The 18602-nt window shown below is 35.1% G+C and overlaps 1 protein-coding gene across 3 annotated transcripts in view; it reads right to left on the reverse strand.

The window, feature by feature from the left end:
• Positions 1 to 3424: 3424 nt before the first annotated feature.
• Positions 3425 to 18602, reverse strand: part of GABPA (GA binding protein transcription factor subunit alpha) — a 31674-nt gene continuing 16496 nt past the window's right edge. For all 3 annotated transcript variants that reach the window (XM_025872575.2, XM_025872579.2, XM_025872569.2), the window contains exons 6-10: positions 13093 to 13287; positions 10102 to 10155; positions 9002 to 9142; positions 8567 to 8759; positions 3425 to 3802 (exon numbers count right to left, since the gene is read on the reverse strand). In XM_025872575.2, the coding sequence (XP_025728360.1) occupies positions 3574 to 3802; positions 8567 to 8759; positions 9002 to 9142; positions 10102 to 10155; positions 13093 to 13287 (812 nt within the window). In that variant the 3' untranslated portion in view covers positions 3425 to 3573. The remainder of the gene's footprint in view (positions 3803 to 8566; positions 8760 to 9001; positions 9143 to 10101; positions 10156 to 13092; positions 13288 to 18602) is intronic.

The raw sequence follows: 18602 nt of genomic DNA on the forward strand, positions 1-18602 counted from the left end.
ACTAAACTCTAATATCTAATTTTAGTTCAGTGGGATCTGTTCTTCCCAAATGCATAGTTTTTAAGTATGTGGGACTCTCATGTATAATACAGCAGATGTAGACTGTCATATTTTCATCCAACCTAATACTCCAGGAATTTGAGACTATTTTTTTATGCAGGAAAAAAACTTCCAAAAACGCAGAAATATACTGTATAATAGTTTTATTTTTCTCATTTTACTATTTTTACATTTTATGCACAAATATTTTTTATCTGAGTAAAAATAGAAAATAACTGTTTCATGTAAAATTACAAAAAAAATAAAAACCACAAAGCAATACATAATTGTTATTATGACTGTATAAGGGTCTTTATTTAAAGAGTAAAAATGTATGCAAAAATCCTCCTTCCTTTTACAAAAGACTGAGAATATTTTTTTCTGGCAGCAAGTGAAATATCACTGAAATATCAGTATTTTTACACCTCCTAGATGTGAAGACATTAAGTTAGTCACAGGTTGTTTTATAATTGTGAATTTTAAAACATTTTTGTGCTATTTCAAAGATACACTAGTTCTTTTTAAAAGGCAGTAGCATAAAACGATGAACGTGGAAAACAGCCGACCTCACCAAAAATATTTGGAGGCACAACCCTTTAAAGAAATATCACACTTGAGTTTCACCATTAATCGGGAGAGAAAAACAACTAAACCATTTCCCTAATTAACTGACATGGATTGATACAAAAATTAATGTGATGTGATGAGTCAATCCATGTGAAGATCAACCACACACAGCAATTCTGTTTAATATGTCTGATCTTCTGATATCAACACAAATTTCCAAACTTCAGGCTAGATACTTATGAAAGTTGGTTCAATGAGAACCTCATATGGAAAAGAAGTTTTAAAACAAAAATGGACATTTCCTTATTTTTGTACTTAGACGGTACAAAAGATGACCAATCATTTTATCTTTCTTCCTTTAAATACACTGTAAATTCCCCTATGGAAAATTTATTCATAAAAACAGCAAAGAATGAATATCATGAATTATATTTTCTTTTACAACGCAAGTTCTCTTTCAATAAAAGAAAAGACTCCTGGCTTTCTGAGGATCATACTTCAAAAAGGACAATGAAAATAGTTTAATATTTAAGTTGAGAAAAAGTAACTGAAGTTTCTTCAATCAGTTGGGGAAATTAGTCTCATGACTTCACCTACGTTCTGGTGCATAAAATGATGGTGACAGATGAAGAAGAAAAAGAAAAAAGCAGCAGCACCTGATCCTGTATGAGAATGATCTTTGTTCAAGTTATAATGGGGAATAAAAGAAAAACTGCCAAAGGAAGAAAAATGGAGAGAATGTGTTCTCGGAAAAAGGAATCTAAGGAATGCTTAAAGGAGAAACAGCAATAGTTTGACTTTGGAGATCTAAAAGAAATGTGGGTGTTCCTTGCCTTAAAATATATACATAATACATATAGTTGCAACATAAAGTCTGTCACCTTTGCTAAAACATTAAAATAATGTCTTCCCAAAAGCATTTTAAATATTAAAGTCAAAAATTTTAAGCTCTTGCTAACATACCAGAAGAGTTTATTTTATTGTATTTTTTAAAACTATAAGCGACTTGCCAACTCCCCAGACTGCAAGATGGTGCAGTAAAACCTTCTTTTTGGTGATCTATTTGTTCTGAACATAGAGCTTCTATATATTATTTCATATGGTTTATTCTACTCAGATATTCTTGTAGTCAGTGCCCAAATTAAACTAATAGTTTGTCAGTCTATTCCATATGTGTTTATAGAAAGGTAAAAATACAAGTTATAAGTTTTACTCTTTTTAGGCATCCACTGCAGGGTCTTAAATGACTTAAGCATATAAATGAACTGACATTCCACATTGCAGTCCTACAGCCCAGCACTTCAAGTTATGATTTGAGGTTACCAGGGAAGAAAACCAGAGATCCTGCCTCTCCTGCTTGCTCCTAGGATCCCTGCCTTATGGTTCATTCCAAACCACCATCTGGGACCAGTACAGAGACCGCTAGCAATGCCTCCTTGACTTAGAACCATGGCCCTTTCCTCCAGTTAGTCAGAAGCATCAACTGAGCTCTTATAAAGCTGTTTAGGGGGATGGATTTAAAGGAAATGATGAGGGAGAAGATGCATAAAGTAATGTGTGAGAATCAATCTTCTGCCATAAGAGGATTAAAAGCTCTTTGTCAGTATCTCATGATTCGTGTATAATACCTTTTTTGTTTTAACAAAAAGAAAAAAAGAAAGCAAGCAAAAAAGAAGGACATTTCTAGCCATTTCTGTTTAGTGTTAGCTGGTGATAAGAGTTTCATATATGAGAATCATATAATTAAAACATTTTTTAAATGAGTTATTATGTTTTAATATATCTTTCCTTTTGACTATCATTATATCTTCATATATATGTGTATAGTGGTCAACTGGACATTGTATACAGATATTTATACTCACATATATATAATATTCAAAAGGAAGAAATTAAGTAAATGGGAAATTTTGTTTTGAGAGAAGACTGCCTATACTGGAGAATTTCTTTTTAAAAACTACTGGCAAGTAATTTGCTCTTGTCTTGAAAGGTAAAGTACTGCTTACTGATTTAAAGTCTTCATTTCATCAGAAACACAATGACTATATAAGCTGCTTCTGCATAATATACTGGCAGTATAGGGCAATTTTAAAAAAGAAAGAAAGCCATACCAAACCAAACTAAACCAAACTTTTATTTTCTGGCTGAGGTATACCTTTTCAGTTTTTTAAATCTCTGACGGGAAAAACAGAGATCATTTCAGAATTTTTGTTAATAGCTGGTTTATTAGAATTAAATGCCTCTCTTAAAATAATTTAAATTCTTGGCCTGATATTATGAATAATCTATACAGAAAATCCTTAAAATTAGCTTGAGTTAAGCCAGATTTCAACCTGGATCTCCTTCTGCAGCAATGTTCTTCTGCCAGTCGACTTCGTATTGTCCTTTGCTTGCAAATATATAAATTATTTTAATAACTTGATACTCTCAGTTTAGTAATTTATTAATATTATAATTTTATTTGATATGAATATTTTAGCTCTGCTTGATTAGATGAAACAGGCACACATGCTTTAGCTATGAAAAATTCCATTTTCTGGTTCTATGTAAAGCAACATCTAAAGCAGCAGAGAGGGGAAACAGTTATATTTTCAAAAATAGTTAAGCCAGACTGTTTCCTGGAGATACTTCATTTATTTTTCATCCTCAGATGCTACTGGCTATTTTTGGTAGGGCTAGACATTAATACTGACCAGTTTAGCTTTCCTGACTGTTAACAAACTATCCCACAATGAACCTGACTTCGTGCTGAAGACATTGTGGTGATCCTTAACATACACATATTCTAAAATATATGCTCAAAGTAAAAAGATCCAAATTCACAAGAGTATGAAATATTTATAAAAAAATCATGCATCAGATTGTACAGTCTAGAAATAAAAGAAGATTCAAATTCAGTAATAAAGGTAAGAGCAATACTTGCTCTAATATTTAAGAAAGACCTCGGGCTCCCAGAAGATCCTGGGCTCAATTCTCCTTTTCCGTCTGCAGGGAAGCAGTGGCCAGGGCTACTGCTGTGACCGGCTGGGCAATCCCGTGGAGCTGCATCTTTGCAAGTTTCTTCTGTTCACATTCTGTGACCAAACGGTTCAACTCTGCTGCACTGTATCCAATAAGAGTCTTCAAGTCACAGACAAACTTGTACACAAATCTCTTGCCTTGAACTTTACAAATCATGTCCCCATCATAATAATACCTTTAAAAAGAAAAACATGTTAGGACTATACAAAAAATACAGAATTTGGATTTCTTACAATAATTCACAAATCCTTCCATAAGCAGGAGCCTAGTACTGTATTTCCCTGATAGCAATTAACACTGAAGTTATATAGAAGTATTTAATGTTACTATCCAAGGAAACTTCAAAGCATTGCTTACTAAAATTTCAATGTTCAGTATTCTAAAACTCTATATGCTGAATTTTCAAACCATATTTCAACAATTATGATAAGATATTGATTTAAAAATGAACATTATTAAAACAAAACAAAAAACCTTGGGAGCAGTAATAGAACCTAAGAACATGGGCTTGGAGTCAGAATGTCAAGATTCAAAATCCAGTGTCTCAACTTTGTGATTTTGTCCACACGAAAGTCACATTTTCTCTAAGACTTTATTCCTCGTCTATACAATGAGGACAAAAACATTACTTACCCTCATAGAATTGTTGGGAATTAAAAGGACTGTCTCTGCAAAGTGCTCACTTAAGCACACAATGACTGGCACATAGCCCTCTATAAAATATAAGCTATGTTAATAATTAAGAACCCACATAAAAGGAGAAATTTGTAATACATATATTCTATGGACTGTGGGAATGTCCACTTCTTTTCTGCATTGTACAAAATCCCTTATGTTGTAGCCACACCTTTGCCGTCATTTAATATGTAAAGGCTCTCCTTTCAGTGAAATTCTCCAAATCTAATATGGAGCCTCAAAGTATAAGTAAAGGGCTAGAAGAAAGACAGGATACAGAAAACCAAGGAAGAGGAGATCATAAAGAAACAAGGTTTCTATATCTACACAGACAAATCTGGAGAAGCCCCTCTAGATGTCTGGTTTACTGCTGCTATGTATGGAGATGGGAATAGAGCTGGATTTACATTTACTTTGGAAAACAGAGTTTATTTACTGTTATGTGCTGCCAATTCCAATAAAAGGAAAAAAGGTAAGTCAAGACTTTTATAGGCAGGAGGACTGTTAAAGCCTTGTATTTTGTTTTGTTTTTTATTTTATTTTTCCCCACCTCCTCGAAGCCTTTATTTTAAAACTGCACTACCCATTTGTACCAATTTGACAATAAACAGTTATGAAAGGAACAACTATTTCCCAAAGTACCAAAATGCTGTAAACTACCACATTTGGCAGGATCTTATTATCAAAGTCATTCAACTTAATCAAGAGTCCATTAATGAAAAGGTGGATCTATACGCAGGAAATTAAGTCCCTTTTCCTTAATTTCTGAACAGTGAAAGTCTAACAGTCAATTATGTTCACTTTCTCAGTGAGAGATACAACACAGTGGACAGAGTTCGTGTGTTTCCTTTTGTGCCAATTACGTTTATACATAATTTAGATCTTAGCCCACAAACCACCAACTGCCTGTCATCCAGTTTAAAATGAGATTGGTATTTTAATTTCTTAAGAAAATTTCTACATAATATATAAGGCTGTAACAAATAGACACTTGAGAAAAAAGTAAGATAAAGGAAGAAAGTGGTTTTATATTTCAAGGAGGAAAATGGAGTTGGTATAATCTTATGTCTCTTGGTACAAGGTGATAAAGAGTACGAACACTAAGTTTTAATTTTACTTAGTATGTCCTTCAATCTACTAGATGCTGTCATACAACCACATATAATAGCATTCATCACATTTGTACACGCTCTAAAATGAAGAAAGTAGAAAGGTACATGGTACCTGTGTTTTCATGGGTATGATTTTGCCCCCCTTTTTTTTAAACTTGTGGGTTTTTTTAGCCTTTCAAATTGTGAAATATAATTCCCTAGAATCCCTCCAAGGTTCCTCCCAATCACTACCCCTGCTTCACTCTAAAAGGTTAAAAACAATCCTGTTCCATGATGGTAATTCACTGCTTGTCACCCAAACATGCATCTCTAAATGCTGTAATTTACTCTTCCTGTTTCTTGAACTTTACACTATAAATGCATTCATACAATATATACTCTCTCGGGTCTGATTCCTTTGTTGAACATTGCATTTGTGAGGTTCATCCATATCAATGCTTGTAGCCCAGTTCATTTCCATGGACACACAGTCCACTCTTGTTTACCACAATTCATTTATTCACTCTCCTGTTGTTAGGTATTTGGTTTCTGGTTTTTGGATATTATAAATAATGCTGCTATAAGCATGAGTGTGGGCATATGCATGCAATTCTGTTTGGTAGATACTGAGAGAAACTGCTGGGTTACAGGTTACATTCCTATCAAAAATGTAGAGGCATTCCTGGTCCTCTACATCCTCAACAACACCTGATACATCGGCAAGCATCTAAATTTTAGTCATCCTGAGATATACATTGTGCCATTTTATTGTGGTTTCCAACCAAGTTTCCCTGATTATGAAAGAGGCTGTGTGCCACGGCGAACAGTCACTGGCCATGAGGATAATCTCCAGTCCGTAGTGTCTATTCATGTCTCTTGATTATTTTTTCTATTTCTTCTACTGATTTGTAAGAGTTCTTAAGTTACTTCAGACATGACTTTTATGTCAGGTTTGTGGCTTGCCTTTCACTCTCCCGACAATGGCTTTCGTTGACCAAAAAGTGCTTAATTGAATTTCTTAATTTTCTCCATCAGGATTAGTGCTGTCCATTCTGTTTGATGTCTTTCCTCACCTACCGACATCATGGAGGTATTTCTAGATGCTTTCCTATTTTACTTTCCACATTTAGAGCTACAAGCTACATGGACCCGATATCTAGTATGGTATGAGGAAGGGGTCGAGTTTCACTTTTTTCCATGTGGACAGTCAACTGTCCGAGATCCATCGATTGAAAAGCAGGTCTTTTCCTCATGTCTTTTCCCCACGCCATCTTTAAGTCAAATACTCTTATATTCTTGGTTCTACTTGGGCTCTCTATTGTAATCTGTGGCCTATTTGTCTCTCCTAAGCAAACGACACACTGTCTTATTGTTGTAGCTTGGAGAGCAAGTCTTCCCACTCTGTTAATCTTCAGGTATCCTAGCTACTGTGGCACTTTATATTCCCACATAAATTTTACAATCACCATGTTAAGTTCTACAAAAAAACTTTCTGCATTGAAACATATCAATCTGAGGAGACCTGGCATCTTAATGATTAATTCTAATAATTTATCTATAATTTTGAAGGGACTTGTATATATGCAATTATATCAACTGCCAAAAACAAGAGCTTTAATTTTCATTATATGGAAATGATCTTTAGATAGTTGGCAAAGTATGTGAGATTAAATAAGTGATAAACACACTGAAAATACAGCATTTTAGGGGTGCCTGGGTGGCTCAGTCAGTTTAAGTGTCTGCCTTCAGCTCAGGTCATGATCTCAGGGTCCTGTGATCGAGTCCCGGCTCAGCAGGGAGTCTGCTTCTCCCTCTCCCTTTGCCCCACCCCCGCCTCCCACTCATACTCTCTCTCATTTGCTCTCTCTCAAATAAATAAAATTTACAAAAAAGAAAAGAAAAGGAAGCATTTTAGTTACTCATGAGTGCTAAAGAAAACAGTGATTTTGGAAGAGAAAAATAATCATGCTAAAATATGTAACAGAACTTACATGATCATGATCCTAACAATGAATACTGATATAACCACCATTTCCATATAATTATGTAATTACATTAGGATGAAGGGAGAAAGAGTGTGTGTGTAGTGATGAGAGGTGAATCATAATCTCTCAGTGTGAAGTTCACAATGTCCAAATGAAACATGAAGTAGCAGTAAAAGCATATTATTTAGAAATAGAGATAAATTACAGAGCTATTTCACACTATGTTCACTCTCCAAAAAAAGACATTAGTTCCATATATTCATATATCCTGCTTTTTTACTTAAATGTACATATTGAATTTCCATCACTGGGGTAAGCATAATTTCTGAGAGTAATTATGTCAAAAAAAATTCATACTACTTATGTTACAAATAATTTTATTCTATTTCATTTCAATCTGTGTAAAGGTTGGATATTCAGATACAGGCAGGCTGAAGGGAAAGAAATAACAGAGATATGGGTCGACATTTTGCACCTAGTTATAAAAACAGAAAATATCTGCATCTTTGCTAAAATTTTATACTCGATTCACCTATGCAAATGACAGCATCTTTATCTGTTATGTCAATGACAGAAAACTGAGAGATTAAACATGTAAGTTTTAAACAGAGTAATATATGCTTTTCAACCAGATAAAAGCAAATAATCTTGGAATCATCTTAAAAAAAAATACGTGCCTCAAAATTATTACTAAAGATCTTTGTAAAAAGTCATTTTTGGGGTGCCTGGGTGGCACAGTCGGTTAAGTGTCTGACTTGGTTTCAGCTTGGGTCGTGATCTCAGGATCAGGGGATCAAGCCCCCTCCCCCCGCACCGGCTCCGCATTGAGTGCAGAGTCTGCTAAAGTTTCTCTCTCCCTTTCCCTCTGCCCCCCCCCCGCAACCCCTGCATGCTCAAGCACGCACAAGCTCTCTCTCTAAAATAAATAAATCTTATTTTCCACAAGGAACCACCATCGCCTTCCCCCCCCCCAAAAAAAGGAAAAAGAAATAAAATAAATAAATCTTAAAAAAAAGTCACTTTTAACGTAAGTGTGAAACTTTTAGCTCTTTGTTTAATGAAATAAACATCTTATGAACAAGTCTTTTAATGTTTTATAACAATGTTAAACCTAGAATAAGAAGTCATTTTTTAGAAAGGCTTGATAATAAAAAGAAATAATAAACGATAGTAATGATAAATGGTTACCTTAATGCACGACTGAGTTTCTCATAGTTCATTGTAGGCTTATTTTTACGTTGTCCCCATTTTTGTGCAACTAGTTCAGGCTGATTTAGCTTAAACTCGCCTTCATCACCGACCCAAGAAATGCAGTCTCGAGCATCCTTGTCAGTAAGAAGTTCTAGCAAAAACTGCCACAGTTGGATTTGACCATTGTTTCCTAAATTGACAAGAAGGACAAGCGTTGACCACAGTGCCATGGATTAATAGCAGGCAAAAGGCAACAAATAGGTTCTTCTCTGGGTCATCCCTCAACCATGCTAAAAACAAAATTTTTTTTTTAACAAATGCTGTTTAAATATTGACAGAGAAATAATCTATGTTCATATTTTCATACAGTGAAATAAAACAAAATACACGATTGACAAATTTTATAAATACCGTAAGATAATGCAGAAATACCTGTTCTGTTCCCAGGTGAACTTCTATCTTCTCCTGAAATCCTTGGAGCTCTTTGTACTTTAGCTGCCTTTGCACTACTATTTATAACTTTAATAGTAGTTGGTGTAGCAGACTGCACTGATGCTGGAATAATTTGCACAGCTGCAAAGAAAAACGGAGGGAAAATTTTTGTTTCCCTTCTAAATACAAGCAGTGAAAAAAATTACTGAAAAACAAAATGCTATTAGTTTTACTGATGCCCCTCTAACTAGCTCAACAAAGGGGCCTCATTTAAAAAAAGCCTTAATCCACAGCAGTTCTGAACAAAATTACCAAAGAAGTTCCAAGGATAAGGTATGATGTTTGCATTATGGGTTGTGAATCTTTAACTTGGGGAATAAGAGTTGGTCTTATTTTCAATTAACTTAGTGGTGTATACACATTAGACAAAGAATTATAAAAACATTGGCTTTAAAAATATTTCTTCATTAGAAGTAGTTTATCAAATGTTGGGAGAAAATATGGTCAAATGAGAACTCATTCACACTACTGGTGAGAACACCAACACCTACCACCACTTGGTGAAAAGCTGTGGTAATCCCTAGTCAGGTTGGAAGGGTGGAACCCCTGTGATAAACCAGAGAATCTCACACACATTCTTACAAATACTCATTCCATGATATTCACAGAGTTTTAAAAATAACAGACAGCAGTGAAAATGAAATCATCACAAGTCTCATAACTGTTACACAAAAAGCAAGTTATAAATGGATATGTACAGTTAATTATCATTTTACCTAAAAAGTTTAAACACTGGTAGAACAATGCTATAAAGTGTGGTTGCCTCATTGGTAAAAATATAAAATACGCATAGAATGAATAATAAACATCAAATTCAGGATAGTCATTTAAAACGAGATCTACAACAGGGTAAAGTTGATATATAAAGTTTTAGGTTCTTATGGTGTACACAGATGTTAGTTACTATACTTTATTTCTTGGTATATCTAAAATACTTCATAAAAAGTTTAAAAACTAATTTTATTACCTTGCAGTGCTGAATTTTAAAAGAAAATTTCTTATTGACAAATGGGCCATATATCATGGGCATGAATACTCACGCTGATCAATTGTAACTATCTCATTCATCTGTTGTTCCTGGCTTGCCAACACATCTGAAGAACACACATAAAAATTTTTGTTTACATCTACCCCAGCAATGCAAACTCAAGTTAGTAAAACTCAATTCAAATGACCAACCAAATAAACTAAAAAGCAAAACATTAAATAAAACTTACTGGCACAATAACCTAAAAAATACTCGATAGTCACTTTGCAAAGATATTTTTAAGAGAAATAACAGATGGAGAGCTCTAATTCTTTTAATGTTAAGAAATACTAGGAAAATGGAGTTACTTTTTACAATTTACAGTATAAAAGAGCAGTTCAGATTCCGAGTTAGATAGTACCATAACATAAACATCTATATCTAAATCTATCTGTATAAAACCATTTAAAACATGGAAATCTTCAAGATCAAATCAAAGATGAGCACGTATACCACACTGAAATTGCTTATACATTTGTTAGATATGCATTTGCAGTCAAGATGACGGAGAGATGGTCATAACTTACTAATCTAACAGAATGAATAAAAGATTTGAATAAAACTGCTTTAACTTTTTTTTTTAAGATTTTATTTATTTGAGAGAGAGAGAAAGAGAGGGAGAGAGTGAGTCAGGGGAGTGGCAGAGGGAGAGAGAATCTCAAGCAGACTCTGCTGAGCAGAGAGCCCCACGATTTTATGACTCTGAATCGGGACCTGATTCAAGAGCCGGATGCTTAACTGACTGAGCCACCCAGGCACCACAAGACTGCTTTAACTTTATAAGGCTCCTTAAAGATAGCTAAATTTTCAATAAAATTGTAGTCGTCCTAAAAGTCACAAGTGAATGAAATAATGTAACGATGGCTACAAATATAGCTCTCAACATGAGAGTTACACTGTAAAAGGTCCTAATATAAACTCCTTAGAGATCCATTCTTTACTCATCTGTTGCTATCCCCTACTCAAATGCTATTCTTTATTTCTTAAATGAGAATTCCTATTTCCCAGTCTCTAATACTTCAGCCTATTTATTTAGTGCCTATCATAGATTAGATGCTTTTCTGGTGAAGCTGTACCCACCAGCGATCATCCGTGTACTGAGTGAGTCCTAGCCTGGCCCCCGAGCACAGTTTTACTTATGGTGCCATGCCAGGATCCAGTTCCAGACACACACAGCTGGAAAGGACTGAGAAACTTTTAAAAAGAGGTCTAAACCCTACCTGTCAGATGGGGGCTTTCTTTGGGGGTTTAAACAGTTATATGGGACTAGCCTGAGATCTTGGTTCTGATCTTAGCACTCACTTATTGGCTGTGTGACTTTGGTAAATTATTCAACCAACTTAAGCATTAATTTCCTCATGTTTAAACGAGATATCCCCACCTACCACCTCATGAGGCTGCTATAAGGATTAAAGGAAAATGTTTTCAAAAAGCACAGTGCTTGAAACATGGCTTAACTTTTCAGTAAACTGGAGATGTTACTGCTCCATCCAGATTCCTAATTCTGAGCATTCTCCCCACTTCAAGCAAATGAATAGATACACAAGATTCCTCTGCTCCCCATACTAGGAAAAGTCTGAAAAAGCTTGAAAGACTGAGAAGCGCTAGGAGAACCAGAGACAACCACAACAAAGTGCTGCCGTGGGGGAGAGAGCAAAACCCACCAATTTTAAACTGTAGTCTAAACACTGTCTTTGCCCTAATCTTGACAGTTCCTACAAGGATACCTCTCAGTACACATGACTCACATGTTAAAAACCTGAAACAATTCAAGAGTTTTCCTTATTTATCTGAAATGTAGAGAAAAAAAAAAAAACCCTGTGAAACCAAGGACAAAACTTTAATCAGAACATTTAAATTATTTATCTAATAAGAAAAACTAGAAATAAACCCTGTAAATGTAATGAATGCAGTAAGACTTCCAGTGTCAATATACACTTTTCCTCTCTAATATTTAAGAGATTCCATGAAAGAGAAACTATAATCAATGAAGGAAAGCCTCTTTCCAGAGCTCATTTCTTATTCAGCAGCAGAGAATGCACCCCAGATGAAAACCCTAAGCCTCCAAATACCTGCGGAAAATCCCTCCAACCAGAGCTGTTCCTTTACTGGGCACATAATAGAACCAACCCTACCAGTTACCTTTTAATCCATAACCATTATAAAAACAAAGTCAGAGTTTGTCTTATTCACACATTCTGAAAAGTACGTGGGTCTGGCTAGCATTTCTGGCCTGTAGAATGGTGTTAGGGAACAGGTTACTGCTACAATACTTTAACAGACAGTCACTGAAATATAAGATGGATTAAAATTCAAACAAAATAATTTACATTTATTTGAGCTTTTGGTCAAATAAGTAGTTTTTTGGTCAGCCAAGTAGTTTCTATTTTCTGTATACAGTCACTTAAATATAATAATAATGTCTGTGGAACCAACCTGGAAATACTTATAATTAGCAGACTTCAAAACAGAGGACTGCACACTTACACTTCTTTTTCTCTTAAGATCCCATTCAATTAAAAGAAATTTTAGAAGGTTTAATTCCATTAATGATGAAAAGAACAAGAGGGAAGAAATCTGTGGACAATCTTAAATTTCCAGAAGATGAAGAGTACATGAAAGAACTGACTGATGAAACAGAAGTCAACGACTGGAATTTATGGAGAGAGCTAAGTGTAGGTCACAGCATCTTAAAAGCCTGGATTCTGATGTTCTTCAGTCTGGTTTTGGATCTTGGCTCTGCCGTTCCCTAGCCCTGTACCCTTGTGGGGCTGGCTCTCTAAGCCACGGTATCCTATCTAAAAAATAAGGAAAGTAATGATTTGTGGCATTAGCAGAGGGATTAAATGAGATAATACATATAAAGCTCCCAGCACAGCCTTATACAATTAATAGGTGTTAATTATTATTGCTATTATCAATGATCACAATGAAGACAAAGTTATAAAGAAATAAAGTTAAATTCAAGTTACAGTGCAAATAGATAACAATTCAAATTTTATACATTTTCGAAGAAGTTCCAGATGACTCCATAGAATTTCTCCCCGAGGCACTCGCTGAAAAAAATCTTCTTGGTTGAGACTGCATAATTCTCTTCCAGAAATGTTGAGTGTGGTCAGGTCTATATCAGTCATGCTGAATTCCTTCATTACCCAAACCACCCAATGTAGGACTTGGTCTGTGGACCACTGTATAGGATCTAAAGAGAAAAATATTACCATTAGCCTAGTCCTATCTCAGATATGTATAAATTCACAGTTAATTTGTCAGTACACATATACATACACACATACATATGGAGAAAAATCCAGACAGGTTTTTTTTTTCCCAAGTAAGTGAAGTAAATAAACTCAAAAAGGTTTTTAATACTATATTTTCTCCTCAGCTCCTTTTCAATTTCTCAATCTAAATTTTTAATGAATTCACCTGGTTTTACATCAGTTAGTCTGGAATTTTATCAAGAAAAACAATGTAAAATTCAATGGGTTAACTGAAAGAATAAAATATGGGATTACTCTGGAGAGAATGGAATAAGTTCTCCAAGTTTTAAACATTACTTTGTAGCAGTGTATAATTTGGTGCACTGAAAAAAAAGAAAAAAAAAAAGAAAAAAGAAAACTGTAAGGGGTTTCTGAGGAGCTAGTCTTATTCTCCAAAATGTGCACAACATAATCTTTCCTCCCTTTTGCTTCTTATAAAAAGCTGGTGTTCCTATATTTACCCTTTAGTGGCACTTATAATACAACATGCAAATTGCATGTTTACTCAGCTGTCTTTCCCTATAATACATTAAGGTCTTAAATATAAGAACTGTGTCTTATAAACCACTGTATCTTCAGAGTTTACCACAATGCCTTATGCATAGCATAATCTGTTAAATCCATGATAAGTAAATCCAAATAGTCATTTTCCTCATCATTTTTTTACTATCTAATTGAGTTCACAAATGAAAAAGATGGCCAACATGTATAAATATGTCATTGTTGTATCCCTGGCACCTAATGGAGTATTCTACCCATATAAATGTAATTAAAACTGAATTAATTTTGGTATAGGTATTTCTGCATGGAGAAGATGATCTATCCAAATAGTATTGGTTACATGCTCCCCAAGATGCATGCTATTCAACTGGAATAAGCAAGAAAAAGACATTTAGGTACTTCTTAAGAGTCAATTTATAACAAAAGATGAATCAAACAAATACAGGATTGACAGCCACAGAACTGATTTTTTATCTGATCTTTTCACAAAGAGGAGAAGGGAGAAGGATTCTAAGATGGCAGCAAAGTTTTTTAATGTCTCTGAATGCACACATTAAAGAAAAAAACCACTAAAAGCAAAAGACAACAAAACCAAAAATCCATGTACATTTACAATAAAACCAGGTGACAATATATCCCCATGGAAGCCAAATACACACAGGTGAAGACAAAGCAGTAACAGTCAGAGACCTTCATGGTATCAATATCTATTCAGGAGAAAGCAAAGGGGGAAGCAAAGGGAAACCTGACCCATTCTTCATTCTGAGCCCAGGAGAACCTGAACACAGCCAAGAAGTTTTCACTGAAAGCACAACAGGCCACGCTCAAAGGAGTAGCTCAAATAGTTCTGCCCAATCCAACAGCAGCTGAGTACAAAGGTCCATGGTAAAGTTTAAGGGGCTGGAGCAGTGCACCACCTTTCATTTTTCAAACTGAGCCACAGATCACATCCAGGTGAGTGGAACACAATGAGAAACTGGAGGGAATGGGATCTAAATTGAGTAGCACAGGAACACCAAAGAAAAAGAGGAAGTCCAGATAAAAGTGGAATAAGGGAACAGACAGGAACTGAGAAAGCCAGGGGCTATGTTTTGCTTTGTTTTTTTAAGTTTTATTTATTTAAAAATCTCTACACCCACCATGGAGCTTGAACTCACGACCCCGAGATCAAGAGTCACGTGCTCTTCTGACTGAGCCAGCCAGATGCCTCTAATGGCTCTGTTTTTTAACACTATTTGAAAATAACAGAGGAAAGAGTTACAGAAAGTTAGAAAAGCTATCCTGAACCACGCTGCCCTTTAAAGGTTCAAGTAACCTCATTTTACATAAATATGAACCAAAAAAAAGTGGTTTTGCTCCAACTTTTTTGATCAAAAAAGTTGGGGCAAATACAATCAGTCTGATTTGTTTTCTTAAATAATATCAGGACTTCTGGTGTAACATAACTAATTGTGCATATTCTCCCTGCTTATTTCTCTAAGACCCTAGTAAAATGATACTAAGGAATTTTTAAATGAAGTAAACTCATAGGAACATGAGTGAAAATGATAAACGGATGGAAGATTTTCAACTAATTTGTGAAGATAGTCAGCAGAGTGAAAATCAAGTGAAGTAGAAGCTATGACCTAAAATATCTATCAAGGAGGATATAGTAAGAAGTAAGCGTTTCCTGACTGCAGAACCCCTTTACTGACTCATGTCAATATTGGTTCCAGGTAGCAGGAGAGGTGTAAATGGAAAACGAGGGACTAATTTAAAGTGTATGGTGTGGTCAGAACCTCCAGGGCCTCTCCTTCATTCTCAGGAGCCAACTGAACAGAAGCATCCCCACACATATGTCCATATCCCCCCCTCAATCCCCCTTCCACATCCCTACATCCCGGAACTTTTGGGACAGACATGAAATGGATACTGATCCCAGTAATAAAAGTCTACAAACTGAAGAGTGAGACCCTTTGCACTTCCCTTTCCACTTCTAGAATGCAGCATTCACATACATGGCAACCCTAAATCCTCAGCCCAACCTTCTACTCCTGTCAGTGTTTGACCAATTCTCCAGATTTGTAGTCTCCCTCACCAAAAAAACAAAACAAAACAAAACCCACAAACAACCAAAAAACAAAAAACACCCCACCAAACCAAAAATAAAAACAACTTTTATTTCCTAGGTGCCCTTTCTAAGGAAACCTGTAAGGAGAAATGAGAGAATAATGAGTAAATGTGAGAATAAAACTAGGAAAAAGGAAAATAAAAGATCCTGGAAAATGGATCCAGCACCAGAGAAAGTCAAGGATGTCCGAGGATGACAGACAGTGCTGTGGCAGATTACAAAAGAACCAATCTAGAAATACTTGAGAATTTGGGAAAAATTATAGGCACAAAACAGAGTGATGGAAATGGGAGAAAGTCAGTCTTGGTATATACAGAAACCCACAAACTAAAAATTAAGTCAACGTGGAACTTCAGGAAAACCAGAAGTTGTAAAAATGCAGTCACATTTATATGAAAAATTCTCACAATACACACAAATAACTAATGACTTAAAAGTTATGTAAGAATATTCACAAAATGGGGAAAGATAAGGTTTTATTTGCTTTGCAGGGGAAAATAATATAAAAGAACTAAACCTCATGTACTGTAACAAGAAGTTAATAATGATTAAAAGCAGTGAAGCGGAAAGTGGTTAAAAGTGGGGAGCAGGACTAAAGAAAGGAAAACTGTTTTTCGGAAGACTGACTTTCTTTAAACCAGACGTGACAGATACACAATGAGAGCTCCCCCGTGAGACTGGGGGAGAACTGTGGAACTGGAGAGCTAGTTATATACAAATCAACTCTATCTGTAAAACTTTAGTTTTGTGTGAATATATAATATTTTTAAATGTGAATATCTAACAATTCTGGGAGCCAAAAACATAAGTATGTATCTTTCTTTTTTATTATTCAAACAACTGGAAGAAAAAAATAAAAACAAAAAAGCAGACTTCCCCACCTCCCCCCGTTAAGCGCTGGAAGGCACGGCCTATCTTTCTTATGTGCCACTGAAAGTCCAGCCTTTAACAGGATGCCTGGCGTAGGTGGCACTAAACCGTTAAACTGCTACAATATGCAACTTACATTACAACTGATACCCTGGTAGGGGAAAGTAAAATCAACCTTAAAATAAGAGCAACTTTTTTACAGGTAACGCATTGCCCTCTTTTGAAACTCAGTAGCAATTCTGTCAGTAGTGTGGTTGAACTTGGGTATATTTATGATTTTTTTCCAACACTGGAAATAAATTTAGTTCTGTCCTCTTTCTTAAAATATCTGTGAAGTTTTGGACTAAAAAATAAAAAATTAAAAAAATTAAAAAGCAGAGCCATCTTTTCAATATTGTTTAATAAAGGACAAGAATGAATACTGACTTTAATTTTACTTTTAGTCAGTTTTAACATTCCCATTTGGCCAGACTTCTAACTACTATGAATTCACTAAGTTTCATCTGTAGTTTTTAAATGTGAAATAGTAAAAACAATCAATCAATCAGCATGAAAAAGAATTAGAGTCCTGGAAAAATATAAAAGTGAAGGGATTATACATATATATGAAGAGGTGGCTCTAAGCTCCTGTCAAGACACAAAGTTGATATGTGTAAAACGAACTTTAGGGAACTGTCCAGTGTGAATCAGTATTTCAAAGAGATTTAAAGTAGCTATGACCAGTTAACCATATTTCAATTTTGCAGAGAATTAAGCAATTTCAAAATGACTACCCTTAGGTACAGACACAGAAACCCGAAATCATAGTTTCCTAAGAAAACAGTAATCAAATTTCTAAAACTTCCCAGTTGCTAACAATTTCAAGACAGAAAAAAAAAAATCAATGATTTAAAAAGTCTTCCTGTACCTAAATAAACCCCAAGTGTTTTAAAAGAGCTTTATTCTAAGTAAATGATACCCCTGGTAGGTACTCGAGTCAGAGTTTATAATCTTGCTCTCTACAATTCATTATTATATACTACTCTCCATACAAGATCCTATTACTGAAGGGTTCTTGTTGAAAGTCTAGTAAACTACGTAAAATATTATTTCAAATGTTTTTATGCTCTCTTCTTTCCTTCTGAGCATTTCCCCTCTCAAAGGTGACTTCAAACTCACCAACAATAAGGTCAAGCATGACATCTATGCTAGCTTTTACAAGTCAAAAATAAATAACAATATCGTCAATCACATAGCTGAGGAATGGCTCTATCTGATCCTTCAAATTGGGCTTACCTTCTTAGGTTCCAATTAAAAGCCCCTCTCCTGGCTTCCTTCATCTATCCTCCTGCTCGTGCCACACCATTTTATCTACAAATACTCAGGTTACTAACAACTCATGAAACTTCAATAATATTTATCCCCCAACACTCCTCCCATTTGCCCCCCAAAGGTTAATATTGTCTTCTCTACTTCTATAATGTCTATTCTTTCCTATAATTCAGCTTTGTCTAACTCTACAGTTATTTTTCTAAATCTACCAATGAGCCTCTGATCACCAAATTTAATAGATACTACTCAGTTGGCATTTTTTTTACTTTGTCAGCAATGTGGCCACTCTTGTCCATCTAAAACTCTTTTTCAATTTCAGAGACACTATATACAGTTCTTATTTTCCTTCTGTCTCTTCAGCTATTCCATGTCTCCATTCCTTTTCCTCAACCTGAAATGCCAACAAGCTCCAGCCTTTAACATTGTGTTCCTTTCCATTTTATCTCTCTCCATCACAGACTG

This window comes from Callorhinus ursinus, unplaced genomic scaffold (assembly GCF_003265705.2).
Source record: "Callorhinus ursinus isolate GAN/ISIS: 27379988/994484 unplaced genomic scaffold, GSC_fseal_2.0 scaffold1, whole genome shotgun sequence".
In the NCBI taxonomy this organism is placed as follows: Eukaryota; Metazoa; Chordata; class Mammalia; order Carnivora; family Otariidae; genus Callorhinus; species Callorhinus ursinus.